Below are 23,156 nucleotides of genomic sequence, written 5' to 3' on the forward strand. Positions count from 1 at the left end.
ACTTACACTGATGGCTAAAATATGTTTTGCTGCTGCTGCTGCCTCTGCTGCCACAGTACATTGTGTACACTGTTAGCACTCCTGCCTGCTACTCCAAACTGGGGGTGTGCCGACTGACATCTGCTTTCTGTAATACAGTGACTATGGATAAGTACCTCATACAACCCCACTTCTAAAATGTAAAACTAGTGTATCTTCTGTAGAGCATATGTTTGGAAGAAAGCTATTAGTTTTAGTTTTGTTATCTGAACTCAAATTCAGATGTTATATTGGCACACTGGTGTAACACAACTAAATCTGGAGTAGTTACAATAAATCTTTGTAGCTGTAAATTCTTCTCCTATAGTTAGATTGTAACTGAATACATCAGTTTCAGTGTCACTGCCTCAAGAAAACAGAGCAGGGCCTAAGTTTTAAAAAACACTTTTTTATCAGTGTCACAATCCCACTGAGAGAACTCCATCATAAAAGAAAATACCAAAGCACTCTTTCCGCCAACAGCAGTAGCTTCAACAAACAATGATGCAACACACCTATAACACATCTGGGAAACAGCGCAACTCTTATTTCTCCCTTAACGGGAAAAGAAACTCTTCTGCTCCACATCACTGTCGCTCTCACCACCTACACGTACCATACAAAGCCAGAGCTGAATGTGGCAAGGTCACGCCTGCTCTCTGGAGGTTGTTAAGCCATTCAGGGAAACGTGGGAGATTTCCAGCGAAGAAAGAAATGAGGCAGGTCGAGGGAAAAATTAAAGAAGGGACATTTACCACACTTCGTCACAAAATGCACATTGTCATATGCTGAATTGTGGTGATGTGATTAGTCATGCAAAAATTCCAAACAGTCAGCGGTGACAGCTTCTTCAATAAGAGCCTCCTTAATTTGCTCCACTTGCTTGGTTTAATCTTTTAGTCTTTGGGTTGAGTTGGTCAGACAAAAATATATTTGAAGATGTTGGGCTCTGGGATTTTTGACATTTTGTAGATAAAATACTCATTTGATTTATAAAAAAAAAAGGCAATTAAAACGATTAAGTTAGGTGGTACAAACCATCATCAAATAATAATACTGTATAACAAAATCATCTTTTTTCTTTAATCTCCATGTAAACAGTGAATGAAACAGTTTGATGCTGCATATTGACTGACAAAATACAAAGACAGTGGGATCTCACACAGTCCAAACATGCACAGTCTTAGAAATAAGGGCTCCTCCTGTAGGGCTAAGGTTCTGCCCAGAACCATTTAATTCTGAAGACCCATTTTTTGAGAGAGTTTTTCATGGATTGTTGAAAGCATGGGTGTTAAAGTATCCTCAACCTTGAATATTAAATGTTTAGCCGTGTTTCAAGTTGTATTATTAAGTGTTGATGTATCTGAAATCCCCCGAGTCAATTCACTTTAACTTTTGCAATACCACATGGTCTTTTTTTATAGGTACCCAGTACTCAGCATTTTGTATTCAGATCTAATTTAGGAACCAAGTTTCAGTTCCCCACCCTACTGAGCAGTTGAAATAGTAAAGGCTGTAGTACTAGTGATGTCACAAAATCTCCACTGGGCTTGGGCAGAATCTTGTTTTTCAAACCCTCCTGGACTTTCACTGGGGTTATACTGCATATGACGGTATGAGTGTGTTGCGCTTCTCTATCCCATAAACACATGATTGTGAATCTTGAGTGTTGAGGAGTGTGCTGGACCAAATCAGCCTAGGCCCTTCAGGAGCCCCATAAACCCTGAGCCTGCTGGACGTGGTTTCTTTGGCCCCAGACTAACCTGCTAAATGTAAACCACAGTTAGTGGGAGAGAGATCTATGGGTAATGTAGTCAGTTACTGGTCATAGAGCTCCCCCTGTGTGCGGTCTGGATAAAACACTTGGTGGTTCCCAACTAGTGGGTCATGGTCCAAAAGTGGGCTGCAGGTCCATACTGAATGGACCTCAAGTGACTCTGAGGTGTGCCAGGTTTATAAAAAAAACACTTCATTTTTAAGTACAGTGAATTTCTGGCACAGAGCTTTTATTTTGAAGTGCTGCTACCTGCTGTAGAGTGAGTGACTAATGGACAGCTCCGTAACAAAGACAGCAAACTAGCTCCATGACATGGCCAAACACAAGTATGACACTAAATGTCTTATACTAAGGAGAAATCTGGACCACATGGCTGGACCAGTTGGGAACCACTGTTTTAGATGAAATTGTTGGGAATATAAAAGGGTTCTTGATAGAAACCTAAGGGTGGGTTCTTGTTAGCACCCTTAGAAGGTAGAAAGGTTCTGGATAGAATCCCCAGAAACTCCTTTTCCACCAAATTAGCTCTGGTTCTTGAACTGGTTTCGTTAAGGATCGTTGAAACCTTGGTGCTATCAAGCGAGCCAGCATGTGTTTCCACCAGATTTGTACAGAACCACTGAAACTAAGGATGTGTCATCTGCTGAGGGTGTTGCATAATGCACAACGGAAGTAAACAGTAGTAGCAAAAATGCAGATTATATTGATTTCCTGCAAACTTGTGTTCCGTAAGTACTGGTACTTGTTAATACCCAAAGAAGAAGTACGGACAAACTATTGAAACTTTTCTTTCTTAGAATTTGTCACTTGACTTCTCAATCGTTGCCTTCTCCATCCGCTCTTTCCGACCTGTAGAATATGACACACCCACTAATGTTGTCACAGACTGCTATTTTTTGGGTCCAGCTAAGAACCAACTTTTTGGATTTTTTTTTTTTTTTTTGTCAAAATGCTCTGAACAGTTCAAAAATAGGTCCAGGAACCGAAATGGACTTGGTTCTATGTTGGTGGAAAGGGGGTAAGGGAGGGTTCAGTGAGTAACCATTACACCATAGATGGGTTCGCTGTACAACCTCTCAAAGGAAGTTCTGGTTGTAACCTTTCATGCATGGTTCTGGTTATAACCCTTCCAGAGGGTTCTGGGTATAACCCTCTGAAAGCAGTTCCAGATTGAACCTTCATAAAAGGCTCTTCTAGGAACCATAACGAGTTCTCCTATGGGCAAAGGCCAAAGAACTATACATGGTTCTAGTTAGCACTTTTATTTCCATGAGTGTAGAGTAAGACTGCCTATGGAAAACAGACTGAACATAACCATCACCACATTTACACTCCTGCTCAGACACTCAGAGGGGGTTCTGAAATGCTCTGCTTATGTCTTTTTTTTTTTGGTACTTTTTAAAGCATGCCATTTAACCACAGGCTACTTTCAGGCTTTTATGGCTTTATCATACATCAGCTGTCTTGTAACTGTATCCATTTGTACCTTTTTTCTTTTATGCGTAGGCTTTGATACTTGGCAGTGTGTGTATAGCAGAAGTAGGGAGCGGTGTATCCAGCGTGCACCAGAGCAGCCTTTTTAAAGCAATGCACATTACAAAGAAATCAATATTTGACGCATGGACTCATTAGACTGAGCAGCCAGTGGCGGACGTGCTGTGTGTATGTAATGTGTGTGTGTGTGTGTGTGTGTGTGTGTGTGTGTGTGTGCGCAGGCCTGCATATAAATGTACACATGTGAGTGTTTGAGTGCCTGGTTTCATATTACTGTGTCAGCTACAGTAAATTGCATGCAGCTTTTTCTGTCCGAGCCATTCATCCAGATTTTGCAGCCTGCATTCCTAGACAGCGTTACAATGGACAGTGAAAACTTGAGAAGCCACTCTTCCTTTTACACGCTTGGTGTAGTTATGTCTCCGGCCTTTCATTACACAGCCGACATCCTCTGAGGGGAGCAGAGAGCAGGAGTAGGATGTTGGGAGTAGAGGAAGACAGAGGAAAGGGGAGAGAAAAGGCAAAACAGAGAGGGCTGAAGCAAAAAGGTAAAGAGCCCGCTGTTCCTTTGTCCCGCACCTGTTGCTAGGCCTCCCCCCCCCCCCCAACCAGACAGCCCCGCTCACGGGAAGGGGGGAGACTGACGAAGAAGTACAAAATCTCTGTTTGTGCGTGCAAACATTTGTTTGCTTGTGTATACTAACATGTAATTTGTGGACGTGTGTGCACATTTACACGGGTAAGGATGCATGGATTCTAGCCTTGAGCTCTAAAATCAATTATCTGTAAAATCTTGGCTGCACATTAAGATGTTTTTGCTGCATCAGTGCGAGTGCCCTGCAGGTCATCATGCAACCGTTTTACACCTATTCTATTAAAATTAGAAGCAAATGACAAGGAAAGGAAGTACATTTTTAATTTTAGTAGCAACATCATACAAAAAAAAACTTCAAAGTAAAAGCTCTCTTTTGAAAACAGCGAGCCACAAGCTCTTCAGTGTCAGCTTTTTTTTCTTCACAGCATTCTCAAACATCTGGTCAACAGTTTTACTGTACAAAGCAGCGAGCACGGAGCAAAGTGCGTCCTGTTTGAAGTCCCCATCTGTTGTCCTGACAAGCAAAACTTCCTCATCTTAAACACTAAAGCTGCGGCTGCACTCAAATTAAAGAGTGTTTAACTTTCCCCCGCTGCAGTCACAGTGGTTCACTTTAATGGCCACATAACATAAATGTACAAGTGTGCCCTGGAAGCACTGCTACTTCAAAAGGCTGTTCAGCTTTCCAAAAGAATCAGCATTTTTGCGAAAGTTTTTTGTGCCAACTTTGTTCATGCATGGTGCAAAGTAGCATCTGCCAATATTATTGATAACTGATGTGTTTCTGTTCCTTCATCTCTGTTTCTTTCTGTCTCTGCTGCTTCCTCAGACCTGCTATATCTGTGAGGACCACGGGAGGGAGAGCAAGGCTGCATGTGGAGCCTGCATGACCTGCAACAGACAGGGCTGCAGACAAGCTTTCCATGTAACCTGGTGAGTATGAAGCTGTGTGTATGAGTTGTATGGATATACAGTACAGGCCAAAAGTTTGGACACACCTTCTCATTCAATGCGTTTTCTTTATTTTCATGACTATTTACATTGTAGATTCTCACTGAAGGCATCAAAACTATGAATGAACACATGTGGAGTTATGTACTTAACAAAAAAAGGTGAAATAACTGAAAACATGTTTTATATTCTAGTTTCTTCAAAATAGCCACCCTTTGCTCTGATTACTGCTTTGCACACTCTTGGCATTCTCTCCATGAGCTTCAAGAGGTAGTCACCTGAAATGGTTTCCACTTCACAGGTGTGACTTATCAGGGTTAATTAGTGGAATTTCTTGCTTTATCAATGGGGTTGGGACCATCAGTTGTGTTGTGCAGAAGTCAGGTTAATACACAGCTGACAGCCCTATTGGACAACTGTTAAAATTCATATTATGGCAAGAACCAATCAGCTAACTAAAGAAAAACGAGTGGCCAGTGTGTCCAAACTTTTGGCCTGTACTGTATGTCATCAACACTATGGTAGGGATGCCCCGATCAAGTTTTTTTCTTACCCCCAATCCCAATCTGAGTCATTTAATATTGAATATCTGGTGATACTTCTATTTCCCTAGATAATACAGCCTCACAGTGCACAGCTCAAGCACTATAAAGTTGTAGAAATCAATCCAGTGTATAGACATGACCCTCTCCTTTAACCTTTTTATCCTTGTTGTGTTGAGGGAACTTCTCTGTCCCTTTTTATGAGAGTATTCTCCAATTTTTGTTGCATTGGTGCAGCCTGGCCTGACTTAGCCTACCTGCATGAACTGTATTCTGTTGAGTGTTTATTTCCGTTGTCTGTACATCATCTACATGAATGAGGCTACATTAATAAATGACTCTTTCTGGCTTTTTGCACACTGGGCTTTTGTTGCACTTGCAGTGGTGTGGTGAGTGTGGTTGTCTGTCTCTCCTCTGAGCAGGGTGGTGAAACACCATGCGGCATAGATGACAGCAAATTGCAAGAGACTCGCACTGAGCTGAAATGAAACAAGTGCTTATGACGTTCATGAATAACATAAGTAAACAGTCTCATACTGAGTTTTTCTGTCAGTTTTCGTGTGCGGTGTTTTGCTGTGGGCGAGGTCCAGTCCCTGCTCTGACACATTGGAGCTCAGCGGAGTGAAGGAGAGGGACATTGGAGAGTTGACGACAGCTCCATGTGTTGCATCACTGTGCATGAAAGCTTCGCGAGTAAAACCACCTATGTGACAGCTAACATAAACGTATCGGATCAGGCTCTATTTAGCGAAATATAGCCAATCGCAAACAGATAAAAATGACTTTATCAGGTCTGATGCCGACATCTCTGCAGTGTGGTGATGTTTTTTCAAAGACTTCCAGCAAGCAAAAAATATCCTGCAGGAATACTTCAGACAGTGTGCCATAAATAAGACACGACATTGTTTTGGAACAAGGGTCAAGACCTAATCAGATTATAGATAACACATGATTGATTTTACTTACTGACTGATCATCAGGAAGAATGGCCTGTTGTATTCCACAGCTGGCCTCAAAATGCTGATCTGTATTTCCCATAGCTGTGTTTGTTTCACCATGTGTGTACTTCTTTTTCCACTCTGCTTCCTTAACTCTTTACATTTTTATTCCTTTTGTTGTGTAAATTTCTGAAAGCTGCATCTGATTTCTACCACAGTGCAGAAGTTGACAACTCATGACTAAAATCAAGCCTGGACAATTATACGGCACAGATTTTTGTGTGCAGAGATCTGACATTTGATCCATCCTGTCTTTATAAATGACAAAAGCTCTCAAGTGACTCGGCGACATCCAGGTGTCGTCGTCAGGGTGTGTGTGTGTGTGTGTGTGTGTGTGTGTGTGTGTGTGTGTGTGTGTGTGTGTGTGTGTGTGTGCTCTCCTGTTTCCTTCCCTGTCTGATCTTGTGACATCCTGTGTTCAGCGCTCAGATGGCAGGTCTGCTGTGTGAGGAAGAAGGTCCAGAAGCTGACAACGTGAAATACTGTGGCTACTGCAAGCACCACTACAACAAAATGGTAAGATGGACTCAAGTAGAGATCGCAAACCAATATCCTCACTCAACATATCACAAGAATAGAGAAATCAGAGAGTTACAAACATCTCAAACTCCACATTGATGAACATGGTAGCAGCTACAGACATCGGAGGTAAATTACCCAGAATCCTCCCTTAAATGCATCGTTAAATCTTAGAACTGCTGGTTACCAGTAAATATAATTGCTAAGCTTTTATTACACCTCCTTAAACATGTAACATCTTTTTAAATTTAACCACCTACAAAGCTTTGATTGGCTCAGTTGTTGGTCGGGGAAACAGTAGTCAAGGAGCACAAAACCAAACCTGTTTAATTACTGAGATGTAGGCAGCAATACAGACTTTATTAGGAGTTGTTTTAGTCTCACACCAACACAAGAAGCTTATCTGCCTATCTTAACGTTTAGATTCCTCCTTCAAGCATTATTTAAAAATGTAACCCACGCAGTGTTTAAAAGTTTTATTTGGCAGTCCCTCCAGGAAATACCTATGAATGACACACAGATTCAATCATACCAATTTATGAAACAAACGTTAATATAACATTCCACATTAGAAATATCTTTTAAAAACGTAACTGCATCAAAAGCCTTTTTACTATATATAACATCTCACAATTCCCTCTCTAGTGTCTATTTTACATTACTGTGAAAACATCAGCAAATTTCTCCTCTCCAAAGTTTATCACCAAAACTATATTTTACAGAATTACATTAAACACATCATGAGAATGCTTTTTTTTACGTTCACCCAAAACTCATTTTTACTGAACAAAGCATGATCTTTTAGTTCCTCGCTCTCTTCCTGCCGATGTAAACACTGATTTGTTGTTCACAACGTAGCATTATCAGGGAAACCTTAGAGTGCGCCCCTTAAAGTGTCAGTAGTAAGTTTGCTGCATCTTGTCCTCCCTAAGGCGTCACCAGGAAGATCTCATTTCATCCGCAACACATTTTCTATTGTCCCTCGGATGACAGTGAGATCAGTGAGATCACAGAGCCCATTTGCCAAACACTCATTGTATTCTTCTTGTACCTGCTCATTAATTTTAGTCTGTGACTGTTAGTCTGGAGCCCTGCTTTTGATGTGACACAAGAGAAGAACTTCAGCCACTGCCATTGGTGATACCTAGTGATTTGTCTTGTCCATGTCCATGTGTGTCACCTGTTCTCCAGGAGTATTTTGAGGCTGAAAAATGTTTGTCAGTCAAGGTTATTTGTGTTTCACCACCTCTGCTTACGTGCAGAGCCTCAGGGAATTGCCTTGCTACGTCTTTAGCTGTAATTTTTGTTGGTAAATGTGAGACATTCGTGCCACATGTCTGCATCCTCACAACCCAAAAAGAAGAAAGTCAGTTTTGTGACATTATGCAGGGGATTGCTATGATTGGTGAAACAGGAACAGGAAACAATGATGATTTGTAAGGTTTGTGGAAAAGTTGTGGTGATTGGACAAAAATGCAAGTTCGTGCAAATTCGTTCATTGCTCTGTAGGGGCTGATTTAGTCTTGACATAATGCTCACTTTCTCCTTTGGTTTTGCAGCAGAAGAAGTTGCGCTCCAGTGAAAATACAAGTAGCTCCTTCAGTCATACGAGGGGCCGCTCAAGCTCTCCACCACAAGACAAACATCACCACCACAGACAGAGGAAGGTAAGCACTAGTGTTTGGTTGATGAAAAACAAAAAAGAAGGTGTTGTAGGTATTGAAAGTAGAATTTTGGTATTGGTGCCAGAATGACATCATATTGGCACTGGTATGTTAAAAAAAATGTTTCAATGCATGTTAGCTGGTAGGACCTGTTGGCTCTTATCTAACGTGAGCTGTGTGTGTGTTTCTGTCCGTTCAGAGTCATAAAGACAAGATTCGGCAAAAGGAACGCCATAAGAAGTCCTCTGACAGCCTGGGCTCTTCAGTGACGACCAGCAGCATAGAAAAGGTATAAGGGCCGACCCACAGGACAACTTGTGACCTTGTGACATGCAGGACTCTTAGCATGCAGTTGAATTAATCTTGTAAATGACCTGTGTGTTTTGGTACAGATATCCTCCAGTCACCACAGCAGCAAGGACAGCGACGGAAAGTCCAAGAAGCTGAGCTCACACAGTCACAGTCATCGAAGTAAGAAGACAGGAAGCACTGGCAAGAGCTGCTCATCCTCCTCCTGTTCCTCCAGTCCGTTCAACACAGGTAAGATTCTCTAAGTGAAACAGGAGGCAGAGTGAAGTGTTGCCAAGGCGACACACAGACTGTAGGTAGAAGTAACTTTATTTGAGTTTGCCTTTGTGTTTCTCTCGGAGGTGGTTCCCTGTCTTCGGCTCAGGATTTCCATCAGTTTACATCCTCCTCCCGCCTGGAGCGTGACCACGACCAAGGGGGCGACGACCACAGTGGTGAGGAGCGAAAGGAGCGCCACAGGAGGCCAGCGGTCCAGGAGGAGGAGGATGAAGAGGAAGATGAAAAGGAGGAGGACAAAGATGAGGAGGAAGAGGAGGAGGAGGAGGAGGACAGTAAATACCACAAGCCGCCAGCTTTGACTCCTGCAGACGGCCCACTGGCAGGGTCACAGAGTCACGACAGGTCGGAGGGCAACTCGAGCCCTTTCGAGAACAAGGTCACTATTTCCACCTTTGGGTCCATCATGCGCATCACCTCCTCATCGGGGCTGGGCAGCAGTAGCAAGATCCGGAAGATCTCCTCCTCGGGGGACTACAAGCCCTCCAAGTCACTTTGTAAGCCGTCTCAGCTGAGCACGCCGCCTATTCTGGAGGAGGCAGCCCTGGAGGACAAGGCCACGCCTCCACCGCTGCCCAGAGAGAGAAGGCACCGCGGCAACAAGAAGAGCAGCCACGGTCCAGGGCGGCCACGGGGCAGCAAGAACCGAGAGAGACGGGAAGAAGAGCATCACCACCACCATCACCACGCAGCGCCGCCTCCTCCAGCCTTAACCTCCTCTGTCTACCCGAGCCCGTCCTCCATCCCCCACTCCACCTTTCCCTCCACGCTGCCCCCCACCGCCGTCTCCTCTTCTTCCTCTTCTTTCTCCTCCTCCTCTGCAGGCAGTTTTTCCACGAGCCGTGGCAACTCTCTGCTCAGCTCCGGTGAGTCTAAGCGAGTGGGTGTGTGTGTGGTAGCCCTCTAGCTTCCTGTGTGTGAGAGCTCAAAGAAAAAAACTCTTTGGTGTGTTCATTTGCAGCTCGATTCTTAAGTGTTGAAATGTTTCCATTACACGTGTCATGTCAGCACCACTGCCGCACTTTATCTGCATATCACAAGCCGCCAGATACTGATTCTGTTTTTCATACGCAGGGTGTTAAAATTCAGAATATTGTCCTAGATAGTGGTTTTTGTGTGTGCTGCACATGTCTAGAGTGCTAGATTCCCTGCCCTACTTACAGATTGATTCTCTCGAGTATACGAATGCTCGGATGCCATATGTTGTTGACTTTTGGGGTCTTCTGAGATGAAAATGGGAGTGAATATCTTTTTATTTTCTCTTTGTGATCCCTCAGGTATCTACTCCAGTCTCAAGGACCCTCTTACACTGGGCGGGGGTGTCTGCAGTACCCCTCTCTCCCTGGGTGGAGGGGTGTGTAGCACCTCCTTGTCCCTTGGAGGGGGCATGTGTAGCACCCCTCTCTCCTCAGGACTCCTAACATCCCACGTCTCCTCACTCTCACTTCCGTCAGTCAACGCTGTCTCAAACATACAGGTATTTCAGAGAGAGATTTAGATCAGTCAGCATGAAGGGTCTCTGGGTGAAGTGTCACAATTATATACTTTATTGTAGTATTATGAGTATAACATTATCACAGAGCTGTAACAATTAAAAAAATAGTTGATTGACAGAAAATGGATCTGCCAATCAATAAATGGTTTCAGTGATCATTTGCAGCTTCCAACTTATCAGTTGTGAGGATTTGCTGCTTTCCTCTGTCATGTGTGACAGTCAACTAAATTTCTTCAGGGTCAGTTGGTTAAATTAAGCAATAAGAGGATGTGTCTTCAGGCTCTGGGGAATTATGATGGGCATATTTTACAGTTTTCTGACTTTTATTTATTCAGGGTCCCCACAGTCATGGAAAACCTGTAATAGTCAAGGAATTTCACAATCTCATTTTCCAGGCCTGGAATAGTCATGGAATTAATAAAATCAGTTAAAGTTCTGCAGCACTCTTCCATGGATAACCTTCCTTGTAATCTAACAAACATAACCAAGTATTGGAGATTGGAAAGTGTAAAGTATACCATACACTTGTGTTCATATTATACTTTGTATTCATCAAATTTTATAATGGGACTTAAAAAAGACATGGCAAAGTTTAAAAATGTTGTCCATGAAAATATGTGGGAACCCTGTTTATAATTTTATTGTTCTGAATTATTTTCTTTCTATTCTCTACTCGCACAATGTAGCGTGACATTCTGTTTTTATGAACTGCACGTCTCTGTACTTCCTGTCAACTCTTCAGTAATGTTACCTTCACCTCCAACCTTAATGATATCAGTGCTTTTTCATCCTTACATTAGTTACTTAACTTCACTTGTTCATATTGTTGATAGCATTTATTGCTCTTTGTTTTTGTATGTCGTGTTTTTGGTCATTTTAGTTGCAAGGTTAGCCTGTTAGCTTGCCTAGCTGGCTACTAAAATGACAGTGGTCAGCTCTACGGAGCTTTACTGCACGCATGGGAAAGTTTTCTATGCAGGCTCCTAGAAAGAACTTTCTGACAGAAAGCAGTTAATTTTCATTCTTACCTAAACCACAACTTTTTTTCATAACGATAACCGAAGAGTCCCTCTCTGATAGAAAGCCCTTCAAGAAAACTTCTACCAACTGCTTTTACTGCTCCATTTCACAGGACAGCATAGGTCAGTTACTTAACGTGTTGCTAACCCTTCAAACACAAAGTGTAAAGAAGAGATAAAGCGACGTAACGATAGCTAAGCTTTGTGAATCAGGCTAATGTTAGTGCTCGACTGACTACATTTACATGCACAAAGTATTCTGTTTTTTCCCCTTGTTCCAAAAATGACAATATTCCTACTGGCATATGAAAATAACTTTTCTGCTAATATTTCCATTTACATGCAGCTGTGCTGATTAGCTTTGTATATCACATCAGAATATGGAAAACTGGAACAGCTGGAGCTGCTTGTGCCATTGTGCTTCTTGGCATCAAAATAGGATAGGAGTTTTTCCACCTGTGGCAGACTTGTTCCACCGTGTGAACACAGCCTCCCTCTTTCATTCCATCAACCACCTTCTTCTCCAAGTTGGTTTGTGCACAGAACAGAACAGAACAGAGCTGACCCCAAAAAGGCGAGAAGCCATGTGTCGCAAACTGCTGTAAAAATCTTAATTGAGACACATATTCTGAATGCACTGTATACATGTAAAAAAAAAACATCTAATAAGTGTATCCTACATCTCATAATCAGTAAATGCTAGGTTCCGAACAGGGCCTGATTCAGAGGAGCCAAAAGGAATATGACGTTAACATGATCCATATGAAATTCTGAATGTTGTCATATTTGAAGTAATAGTGGGATATTAGTGTGCATCTAAACGTGGTCCCTGGGTGATTAGCTTACGTATTTAATGGTTATCTAAGACACTGAAGTGATTATCAAAATGATCTTAACCACTGAATACAAAAACGAACAGTAACAACATGTACAGAGCCAGCAGTGAAAAGTGAAGTAACTGAATTAAGGATTAAAAAAAACGCTGTGATCGCTAAGGTTGGAGCGAAGATAACGTTACTGTAGAGTTGATAGGAAGTAAACAGATGTGCGGTTCCAGAAACAGATATACGTCAATGCATTGTGCAAGTAGTCATTAAGTAAAATGATTCATCAATAAATCTATAAGATAATCAGCAGATGAGCCAATAATGGAAATAACTGTTAGTTGCAGACCTACATGATTCCATGTAGTGCTGAAACGATTCGTTGAAGCCTTTTAGGAAGCAAAAAAAAAACATTTTTCAGCTCCTCTTTCATGTCTCTGACAGCTGCAGCCCTTGTTAGGTTATTAAATTATCAAAAGCAAAATGCACTTCTTTGATAATTTTGTTAGTATCATCCAAGAATTTCAGTTTCTTTACCAACTTATCCTCTCCAGATTTCTTTGTCAGCGAGCTGTTGATGTTCCCTGTCTCGTAGGTTCATCCAGGTTCCAGCACCTCCTACAGCCTGACCTCCACTCAGCCTTTCGCCAGCTGTCTCTCCACAGCCCCAACACTGCCGCCACTACTGACCCAAGGCCAGACCTCACTGTCAGGTGAGAGGAGCGCAGAGATCAACATGATTTATTGGCATTTGCTGAGAAACTGAAGCTAGTTTTAGATCTCTGACACAGATATTTTCTCTTTCTCAGAATGTGACACACATTAAATCTCCATGTTGTATCACGTTTCACTAAAAATAAGTATGAGTAAATCATAACAATTCTTCCCTGTTCTCAGAGTCCGACCTCGATGACTGTCGCTTCCCATGTCAGGGGAACTCACCAAGAGAGAGTCTTTCCTCACAGTATGTCTCATTTCATTTTTACTGGTATTTTGTTAATGTTAAGACATGATGTTAAACTCCAGTGCTGCTGAAAATCATCTTTCATCCATCATTCAGATTAAGTTTCCCTGAACTGTAGCTGTAGTCAGATCAGTTTCTATTTCTGTAACCAGCAACAGAAAACAAGAAGTAAATAGCAGCTGGCTAACTACCCTAGTGACTGTGTGGATTAGAAAAAAAAAACACTAACGACAGCCACAGGGTCTCTTTGGTAGTTTCCCAGCGTGACTGAATCGATGACTTTGTACTTTTTGCTGACTCCATGTTGCTTTTCTCCTCCTCCACACCCAGGTCTCCTATGAGCTGTCTTCCTCTTCTGTTCGACCAGAGGGACGGGCTGGGAGCAGGAGTCAGAGCCCGTCCTGAGAACGTCCCTCCAGCCAGCTCCCACATTGAGCTCCTGCTGGAGAAACACGGCAATGGAGAGATGGGAGTCAACAGTGAGTGTGCCAGGAAAAAACACATGAACCAGTGTTTTGCCACGTGGTTCCAAGATAAAGCTGAGAGTCACAAGATCTTTTTTTCTTCTTCTTCTTCTTCTTCTTCTTCTTCTTTTTTTTGGTGAAATACTGGATAATTGTCACCTCCCCAGGCCTCTAAAAATCAGTTAAATGAAACAGTCAGGGAAGAGTTGAACTTTTTGAACTGCTTACATTACATTTGGATAAGGGGTCACAAGTAGTTTCATTTGACCTCTTCCTCTCCACTAAGATGTTGGTGTTCTCAGCTGACATTGCTGTCAGGGTACATTTTAAAGCTAGTAAAGATACTAGTATCATATGAAAGTGAAAGACCTCATTTGTCACTAAGGGGGCTGAAAATGCTCTAAAGTTCGGCTAAATTTTGTTCAGGGAAAAACTGGCATGGCCATTTTTCACAGGAGTGTTTTGACCTCTGACCTCAAGATATCTGAATGAGAATGTGTTCTTTGTGCACCCTCTAGTCTCCCTTTTGCAGATATGCCCACTTAATGCTGGTCCCATGTAGTTTTGGACTAAAACCATGCAGGGGTTTTTTGCACGTAGTATAGATTTGTTATTTTCGCCTATTCTTAAAATGGTGTTTTTGAATATTTCTGCATACTGGGGTCCCTAAAGAGTCTGGACTGGACTGTAACTGGAAGGTTGAGACTATTGTGGATGCAATGAGCCCAGTTTTATTCATATGTGATGATGTCAGCCCCCTCAGTACCATTTTTTTAAAACCAACATCACTGTATAAAATGACCTATTGTGACCTGTAAGAAAATCACAGCCGCATTGAACTTTAAAACCATAAAATAGACACTTTGGGCATTCAGAGGCCATTCATAGGTACACTGACACTAAGGCAGTTTCTCAGTACTTTTCTAGAGCAGAAGTGCTCGCCACGCAGTTGCAACAAAAACAATTGCAGTTGCTATTAAGTTCCACTCCTGTTAGCTAAAAACAGGAATCTGAGGCTACAATTCACACAGGCTCACCAAAACTGGACAATAGAAGATTTAAAAATGTTGCCTGGTCTGATGAGTTTCGATTTCTGCTACAACATTCAGATGGTAGAGTCAGAATTTGGTGTAAACAACATGAAAGCATGGATCCATCCTGCCTTGTATCAACGGTTCAGGCTGGTGGTGGTGGTGTAATGGTGTGGGGGAGATTTTCTTGGCACACTTGGGGCCCCTTAGTACCAACTGAGCATGGTTTAAACACCACAGCCTACCTGAGTATTGTTGCTGACCGTGTCCATCCCTTTATGACCACAGTGTACCCATCTTCTGATGGCTACTTCCAGCAGGATAACACACCATGTCACAAAGCTCAAATCATCTCAAACTGGTTTCTTGAACATGACAATGAGTTCACTGTACTCCAATGGCCTCCACAGTCACCAGATCTCAATCCAATAGAGCACCTTTGGGATGTGGTGGAACAGGAGATTTGCATCATGAATGTGCAGCCGACAAATCTGCAGCAACTGTGTGATGCTGTCATGCCAATATGGACCAAAATCTCAGAGGAATGTTTCCAGCACCTTGTTGAATCTATGCCATGAAGGCAAAATGGGGTCCAACCTGGTACTAGCAAGGTGTACCTAATAAAGTGGTATACTGCCTAAGCCTCTATAAACTTTCAAAGTTTGAGTAAGTGTCGAACCAAAACACAATGTTTATCTCATATTTATGAATAGAAAATCTTGACACGGTGCTTTCAGATGCTGTTTACCACTTCTGTGGGACATATACTGTTGACCTGTTATCTCCCCACAAATATCCCCTTTCCCATCGAAAACTTCAAAAATGGGTGAAGGGCTCTTACGCTAGAGGGTTGGAAACCACTGCAATACACATTTAAAACCACTGGTGAAATGCACCTGATTCTGTTTACCTGCGCTCTGCAGTCTCTCTGTGAGAACATGACCTGGTACTATTTACAGATGATGAATGTGCCTGTGGACGCTATTAGGAACAAAAAATAGTACATCAAGAGAAAGCATGCTGTGACAATATTAAAAGCAGCTTTGTTTCTCATGTTCCTTCTCTATATTTAATTTCTGTTGTGCTCTCTCCTGCACCAGGTTGCTCTTAATCACTTTTTCTCTGGGGACATCATCAGCAGACACTTGCTTTCTTCTTTGCTCCTTTTCTCTCTCCACCCAGTGCTTTTTTATTCTGCCTCTGACTTCTTCAGTTCTCTTATTCTGCCATTTCCGCCACTATCTTTCTGTTGCCTCTCCTGAACTCAGACTTGAACCCATCTTTCTTCCCCAGCCCTCCTAATGTCTCTTAACTATGTTTATTTATACGCATCATAGCCTCCCATCCTCTGTGAACGGAAATGTCCTATAGTCTCCACCTTAAATATATTTCTCTGTGCCCCAGGTAGAGTTCACTTTAGACTAATGAGTGTTAACTGCTGTTCCAGAAATGAGAGAGAAGTGCGTTTGTTCCCTCAGTATACAATGCAGGGCACGCTGCACCGACAGCTCCATAGAAAATCAATTAGAAAGCATTTAGAGGGTGGGCTTGAATTTCTAGTTCAGACCTGATGGCACTGCTGCAAAGTAACACCAGATATAAAAGTAAGTGTCCAGGAATCACCAGTTAACGTCGGCACTTGGTTCCTAATTGAAGTCTGATTTTTCAGTTGTACAGATTCGACCATATTTTATAGAAAAAAATGTGGTAGAATTGCATTTTTTTTTTCCAGAAGCATTTTATTTCAGTATCAGCAACTGTAAGTGTGTGATAATGGTGTTTTATTGTAGCTCCCAACCTTCAAAGCCCCTAACAAGGGATCTTAAGAGTGAGAGAGCAGGTCAACAGTATATGTCAGATAGTAGTGGTATATAGCATCTGAAAGCTGGGAACCTCAAGATCTACACGAGATACAGTTCAGCACTGTGCCAAGATTCTCTACTCATAAATATGTGATAAACTTTGTGCTTTGGTTATTCAAACTGTGACAGCTTACAGTGTATATAGGGGCTTAGAACATCTCAATGGAAGTATATGATGACCATCCTTCTGCTCAATTAAGTCTCCCAAGTTGTTGCGGCATTTTTTTGGGGTTTGCGCCATTTGTGACACAGATTTGCTGCTATATTTAATCATTTTTGACCACTCCAGAATTAATAACAATGGTCAAAAATCCTTCTGAATCACCACACGTAGGCCGGTTTCCGCCAAATTGTTTTTTTCCCAGCTGAAAACGTCAGGCGCTCCTGAGGAAACGCCCAGCTGGGAGCGTTGGAGAGTGCCTCGGAGGCGTGCTGAGACACTTTGGTTGCTATGATACAGAATATCTGCAGAAGAAAACATGTCAACATAAGGTAGAGCAATTCCTCTGGATGAGGGGAAGGTTGAATCATGCAGGGAGAGAGGACGGTCCTGCTGGTCTGTGTGGACTCATGAGAGGAAGCATATTTTAATATATATCCTACAGTATATGAACATATTGCTCCTTCGTTGTTGTCTCTTTCAGCAGCTGTACATGTGTGATATAACAGTTGGTCTTTTTTGTTTGTCCCTCCTCTCCTGTGATTGAACAGCTGGATAAAAAAGCACAGTGATGGGCGCAGTGTTTCACCCAAAGTTGAACAGTTTTCAACTCTGTGCTCAGGAAAAAACACAACACCGAATGGGCGGTGCTGTACAGAACTCACGCTCAGCACCTCGTCATGCATCTGCCATTAGTAAGATAGAATAAATATGCAGTGATTCCAATGCATTAAAAAAAAAAACCGCTTTGGTGTTCACAGCCTCTGAGACCCAAGAACCTTGAGGAACTCAATAGAATAGAAATAGAAGTCCATACTGTTATTTGGTATCAAAAACTTTTGAAATCTGGAGATTGCCATTTTCAGCAGTGGGATAGCGAGCTCTCCTGTTCTGGACGCTGCACAGAAACCCCTTATTGTCAATATACATATGAAAACTGTACATCCTCTGAACGCCCGACATGTTTAGTTTGTGGTTGTGAAGTTTCACAAGGTTGTGATTAACGCAGAGGTCACAATAGGTCAACTTACACAGAAATACCAAGCTTAAAAAAACGTCCGTCCTCACTACAGTGACATGGCTGTGTGGACTAACAATCATCACACATGAATGAAGTTGGGCTCAGTGAATCCACATCAGTCTCAGCTTTCCAGTGATACCCAGTTTATGCAGTTCTAAGGCGGTTTAGGGACCCCAGTATGCAATAGGCAAAAAGAACACATGTATGCAAAGAACTGCATGGTGTTTGCCCAAAGGTGCTTGGGATTAGCGTTAAGTGGGCATGTCTGTAAAGGGGAGAAACATGGGTACCCATAGAATCCATTTTCATTCAGATATCTTCAGGTTTCCTTTGCCAAAATTATGCCTATTTCCTCAAAACTTTGGGGTGTTGTTTAACCTCCACCAACTCATTTGGACACTTCTTCTCTGCATCACATCCCACCTCAGAATACAGTCACATAATGGAAGGTGTAAAAACATAAAGAAAGGCCAGCACACTGTAGATTCTGTAGCTCCCTCCTGTAGTCCACTTAATTACTACATCCACAAGCAATTTCTCAAGTTAATGCTCTTCTTCAAAATGATGAATATAATTGAAGCAGACCTCCACTGAAGTGCTCTTTCTGTATGATGACATAATCTGTACTCCCTGCCTCTTGTAGTTGTGGAGATGCTCCAGTCGCTCCACTCCCTGCAGCAGGAGAACCAGCGCCTCCAGGACCAGATCCTCAGCCTGACGGCCAAGAAGGAGCGGCTGCAGCTGCTCACCACAGACCTGGCCGTGTCTTTCCCTCCACATGTTCATTCCGCCCATGGGTCCATGCACACCTCTGCCCAGATCAACTTCCTGTCATCCACACAAGGTCAGGATCATCATCTCTTTCACCGACTGTCACATCAAAACTTGAGGACACACTGTTACTGTGATGTCATGTAGTATGCTTTCCTCTTCCCTCCCCTCACAGCAGTCCACCTGCATGTAGCATTTATTTTAACATGAGTGTATTATTGTCAGGTTAGTTGTGATTCCTTACAGTAAACACATTAAGTAAGATGATTGATAGCATCCGTCTCACATCAACTCTGCTGTTGGTCATATTTTTCTTTCCACTGACAGTGTTATGAATCAATACAGCCGATTTCCTATGAAATAACGCCATGTTTTTATGTTGTAAATTGCAATGTAGAGGCTGCAGATCATTTTTACAATGACCTCATGCACAAAAATGATACAAACAACATGTAATGATTTATTGATGTCAAAATGCTTAACGTATAGCATTTTACATTAATAATAATAATTAAAAAACATGGTGGTTATGTAAATCTTTGACCTTGTAGTTCTCACCCTGTGTTTGTGCCTCCCTTTTCTGTAGACCCCCTGAGCACCAATAAGAGTCCCCTGTCCAAAAGCTGCTTCCTGAATGACACCTCCTTTGTTACCTCGTCTGAGGTGAGAACCTGTACACCCTTTCTTATCTTAAACACGCACGCTGTGCTGGGAAGTACATCTCTGCCTTTAAAGCTTAGTTGTAACAAGAAAGGCATGAAACCCTCAACATTGACACTGACTGTACTTTTTATGACAGTTTTTTCTTTTTTCACTGCAACCTGAGGCTACCAACACACTCATGGGATTTTTGTGTATAACTTTTTCTCACGTTTACACCTGGCATCCACCAGGGATGGGAATTGGTTAGATTTTATCGATACCAATGTCATTATCAATTTTGCTTATTCGTCTGATTCTTTATTGATTCCCTTACTAGCTCCTGATCATTTTTCTGTTTGGAGAAAAAGTAGATTTTCACAAGTTTTTCAGTATCATCACAAAGGTTTTATTATTTCTGGGTCTGAACACAGTGAAGCAGCGGAGTAAAAAAAAAACAAAACTGCCTGTTACTTAGGTCATCATCTAAAATGGATGAAATGAAAGAATGTTTAAACAGCATTTGTGTTCATTTATATTTTCTTAGTCAAAGAAAAATCTGCTCAGCCTGCCTGCGTGATGCTAATGTTATATTAACGGTATCTGCCCTCTGAACTGGATGTGCTGCGCAGTTGGGAAGCAGTGGTACTTGTGTGTAGAGTGTCAAACACATGGCATTCCCGGAATTTAAGCCCATGTTATGAAGAGAGATGTTGGTGGTGTTTCCACCCTTACTTGAAATTATCATTTTACAGCCATTACAAGCAGCACTGTTGTCATCGTTTTTTGCGAAATGAAGCCACGCTTAGGACCTTGTTTTCTTTCAGCCATAACTCCTTGTTGGAAGTAGAAACATCAGTTTGACATCACAGTTTTGCACTGTACAACTGTCAGAAAAACATGCCGGCATCAGTCAAAGGAATTGATGAGCTTGGAGGCGTACAGTTGCATTGGATTGGACAATTTACAAGTTGTTATCAACTGCAACAGTTTCCTGACTTCTATTCCTAGCATCCACACTACTCCAGCGTTTTGAAACACCTAAATCTGAGACCTTTGAAAACACTGCCGAAACCAGGTGTGGTTTGAGGTTGCATTTTAATCTGGACAAGCAGAAACAAGAGATTTTTCTGAATGATTAGATCTCATCAGTCACAGCTTGTCAAGTCAAAACATTACCGCAAGGCTCATATATATATATCTTTTGTGATTGTATCCTTCTTGTGTTGGTACCATTGTCATGGCTCCTGCAGCGATAGATAATACTCCTGTTACCACTCTGATATATCAACATATTTCCTTTGCAATGACTTGCAGTTTGTTTTCCTCTGCCTTGACCACCTTATACTTGTGTGTAACTTTTAGTAACAGTTTCACCTCTTAATCAGTCCATGCAAAGAAATCTCTACCAAGTAACTAAGCAACCAACCGCAGAGCAGAGAGCCTGCTTCCTGTTTACCTTAGCATGCACATGCCCAGTGCATGTAAATGGTCATGTGATATGCGTTTTCAGGTGTGTTAATATGGGCAAAGATTATACCTGAAACTGAAACTTGTGTGTTGGAGAGTGGATGTGGGCTGCGATGCAAATGCACATAGTGCACATCAGGAACGAGATACGAGCTGAGCAGCTCAAATGATTTGTCATGTCTTTGTTCCAGGAGCTCCACTCTGGTAGTCCGTCCCGCAGTAGCTCCTCCCTCTCTTTCCAGAGTACTCCTCCTCCTCAGCAGAGCCCCGCCTCCTTCGGCCAGCCCCTGCTGAACGGCCTGAGTCGAGGTTTGGGCGACGGTTTGGGGACCATCAGTCAGGCCGGCAGCTCCTCTTTGCCCATGGTGGGTGGGCTCATGTCATCCCTTGCAGGAAGTCCTCAGCTGAACATGAATGGTGTGCCAGGCAGTCTGAACGGTGTGATCCAGTCCCCTGTGCAGAACGCCCCCCAGCCCACACTCCCCGCTCTGCGGCCCCAGCCACCACCACTCAACCCCCAGGCACTGGCACAGGGCTTTCAGCTTCCCAAGAGCGTGAGCCCGTATGTACCCGGTGTTTCTTTAAATCATCCACTTTTAAAATGAATTGTTGTTTTGTTTAAAGACGTTGACATCATGCCAGGCAGCTGATGGGTATTTGTGAACCAGGGAAAGGCCTGTAATTGTTTGCACTGATCAGCCTGAGTGTTGGAGCATCGTCTGGTGTGTAATGTCTGTGTCGCTGCTTGTGTTTCAGGTCTTCGGTCCTGTCAGAGCAGCAGAAGCAGCTTCTTCTCGAGCAGCAGCAGATCCAGCAGTTCCTCACCTCACAGAACTTCACTCCAGTAATGACACTCTTTATAGCACTTTGTCTCCGTTTCTCACCGGTATTCCCATAATTCACATTTTCTGTGATGATGATTTAGAATATTTTGGCCATAAATATTCAAACGGTTAAAGCCAAATTTTGTTACTGACTTATGACTCTTATGTTGTAGAACAAAACATAAAAGTCTCTTATGCTTGTGTTAACCACAGATCTTTCAGGCATCTAACCAAAACCCCATTAGCTTCAAGATGAGGGAGCCAGAATTGTAGAGATACTAACTTCTTTCAGTGTTCTAACTCCCTCCTGCAGCACTCTGTTGCTTTAAAGATAGTATGGTTATAAGAATCTGCAGTAGTTTGGCACTAACAAGCCACTGAGGTTATGAGTCACTGTGCATCTCCTTTTCAACAACAGGAAACCAGCAACAGTGAGTGTTCTTATTTGACTTGCAAACTAGTAAATGGCTGATGGAGTGTAGAACCAGTCAGACACTGTAGACACTCAGTAACTGTATCACTGATTTCTTTCTCTGGTAACAGGGGGGTTGTGGTGCATTCAGTGAACCGGAAACTTATATCTTCTCCCCATACTAGTGTTGAAGTGAAAAGTGGACAGTTGCACTTGTTCAGCTACTTTCAGAAGACAGCTTTGGGCCACTTGTTGCAGGTCTCTTAAAAACATGGAACATGTCAGGGAGCATTAACATATGAAAGGCTGCTTTGTAGTAATTAAATTGAACCTCCAATTTTGAAAGCAAACAGGTGTATTCATTAAAGTTGGGGCGGTGTAACAATTTTAAAAACCAGTTTGATATGAAGCCAAACACTGGTCCTGATCGGTGTACCAGATTTTACCACTAGGTGTCACACTTGACTAACAGCCACTCCAAAGTGGAACATAATGACACTGTGTCCTAACAGAAAATGAATGTCCAGCTATCACATCACATTGTGGTACATCAGAGCTCTCTGTCCACACTGAATCCCTTAAATATGCACTTCTGGTACATCATATAAACAAAACACATACCTATCAGCCCTGCACTGCAGCTCAGACTGGAGACGTGACCTCTTAACAGATGGATGAGTCGCCTACTTGCTATCTTCCAACATTTATACTTTTAAACAGAAAACACATTTTATTTTGTGATATTTACCTCAAATTACATAAAATGTAGCCAACAGCAGGTGTGTTGTTATCAGCCATGGTCATTTACCAGAAACTTTAAAAACCCCTGCCGATCCCTCTCCAGCCAGCCATCTTCATGAATCAGTCATGCCTCGTGCAACGTGGAGCTTTCAAAGCAGACGACGGGAAGAAATAGAAACACGGCGTCTGACAGAAGTTCAGCTCAGAACGGTGCATCACATCACTTGTAGCCAATTAGATTACCTTTCATCAGCTTCAAATCCAAACTGTTCCCATATTGGTGCAGTTTTACGTTTCTTGAGAAACGAACTCTGCT

General features: G+C 42.4%; 1 protein-coding gene across 1 annotated transcript in view; it reads left to right on the forward strand.

The window, feature by feature from the left end:
• LOC117255612 (protein AF-17-like) overlaps positions 1–23,156 on the forward strand; it is a 29,958-nt gene that overhangs the window by 3,425 nt on the left and 3,377 nt on the right. The window contains exons 5-18 of the mRNA XM_033624704.2: positions 4,714–4,817; positions 6,798–6,891; positions 8,454–8,561; positions 8,758–8,847; positions 8,951–9,098; positions 9,209–10,009; positions 10,421–10,620; positions 13,077–13,194; positions 13,379–13,445; positions 13,776–13,924; positions 18,627–18,827; positions 19,341–19,417; positions 21,055–21,425; positions 21,620–21,707. Of these exons, the coding sequence (XP_033480595.1) occupies positions 4,714–4,817; positions 6,798–6,891; positions 8,454–8,561; positions 8,758–8,847; positions 8,951–9,098; positions 9,209–10,009; positions 10,421–10,620; positions 13,077–13,194; positions 13,379–13,445; positions 13,776–13,924; positions 18,627–18,827; positions 19,341–19,417; positions 21,055–21,425; positions 21,620–21,707 (2,616 nt within the window). The remainder of the gene's footprint in view (positions 1–4,713; positions 4,818–6,797; positions 6,892–8,453; positions 8,562–8,757; positions 8,848–8,950; positions 9,099–9,208; positions 10,010–10,420; positions 10,621–13,076; positions 13,195–13,378; positions 13,446–13,775; positions 13,925–18,626; positions 18,828–19,340; positions 19,418–21,054; positions 21,426–21,619; positions 21,708–23,156) is intronic.

This window comes from Epinephelus lanceolatus, chromosome 3 (assembly GCF_041903045.1).
Source record: "Epinephelus lanceolatus isolate andai-2023 chromosome 3, ASM4190304v1, whole genome shotgun sequence".
In the NCBI taxonomy this organism is placed as follows: Eukaryota; Metazoa; Chordata; class Actinopteri; order Perciformes; family Serranidae; genus Epinephelus; species Epinephelus lanceolatus.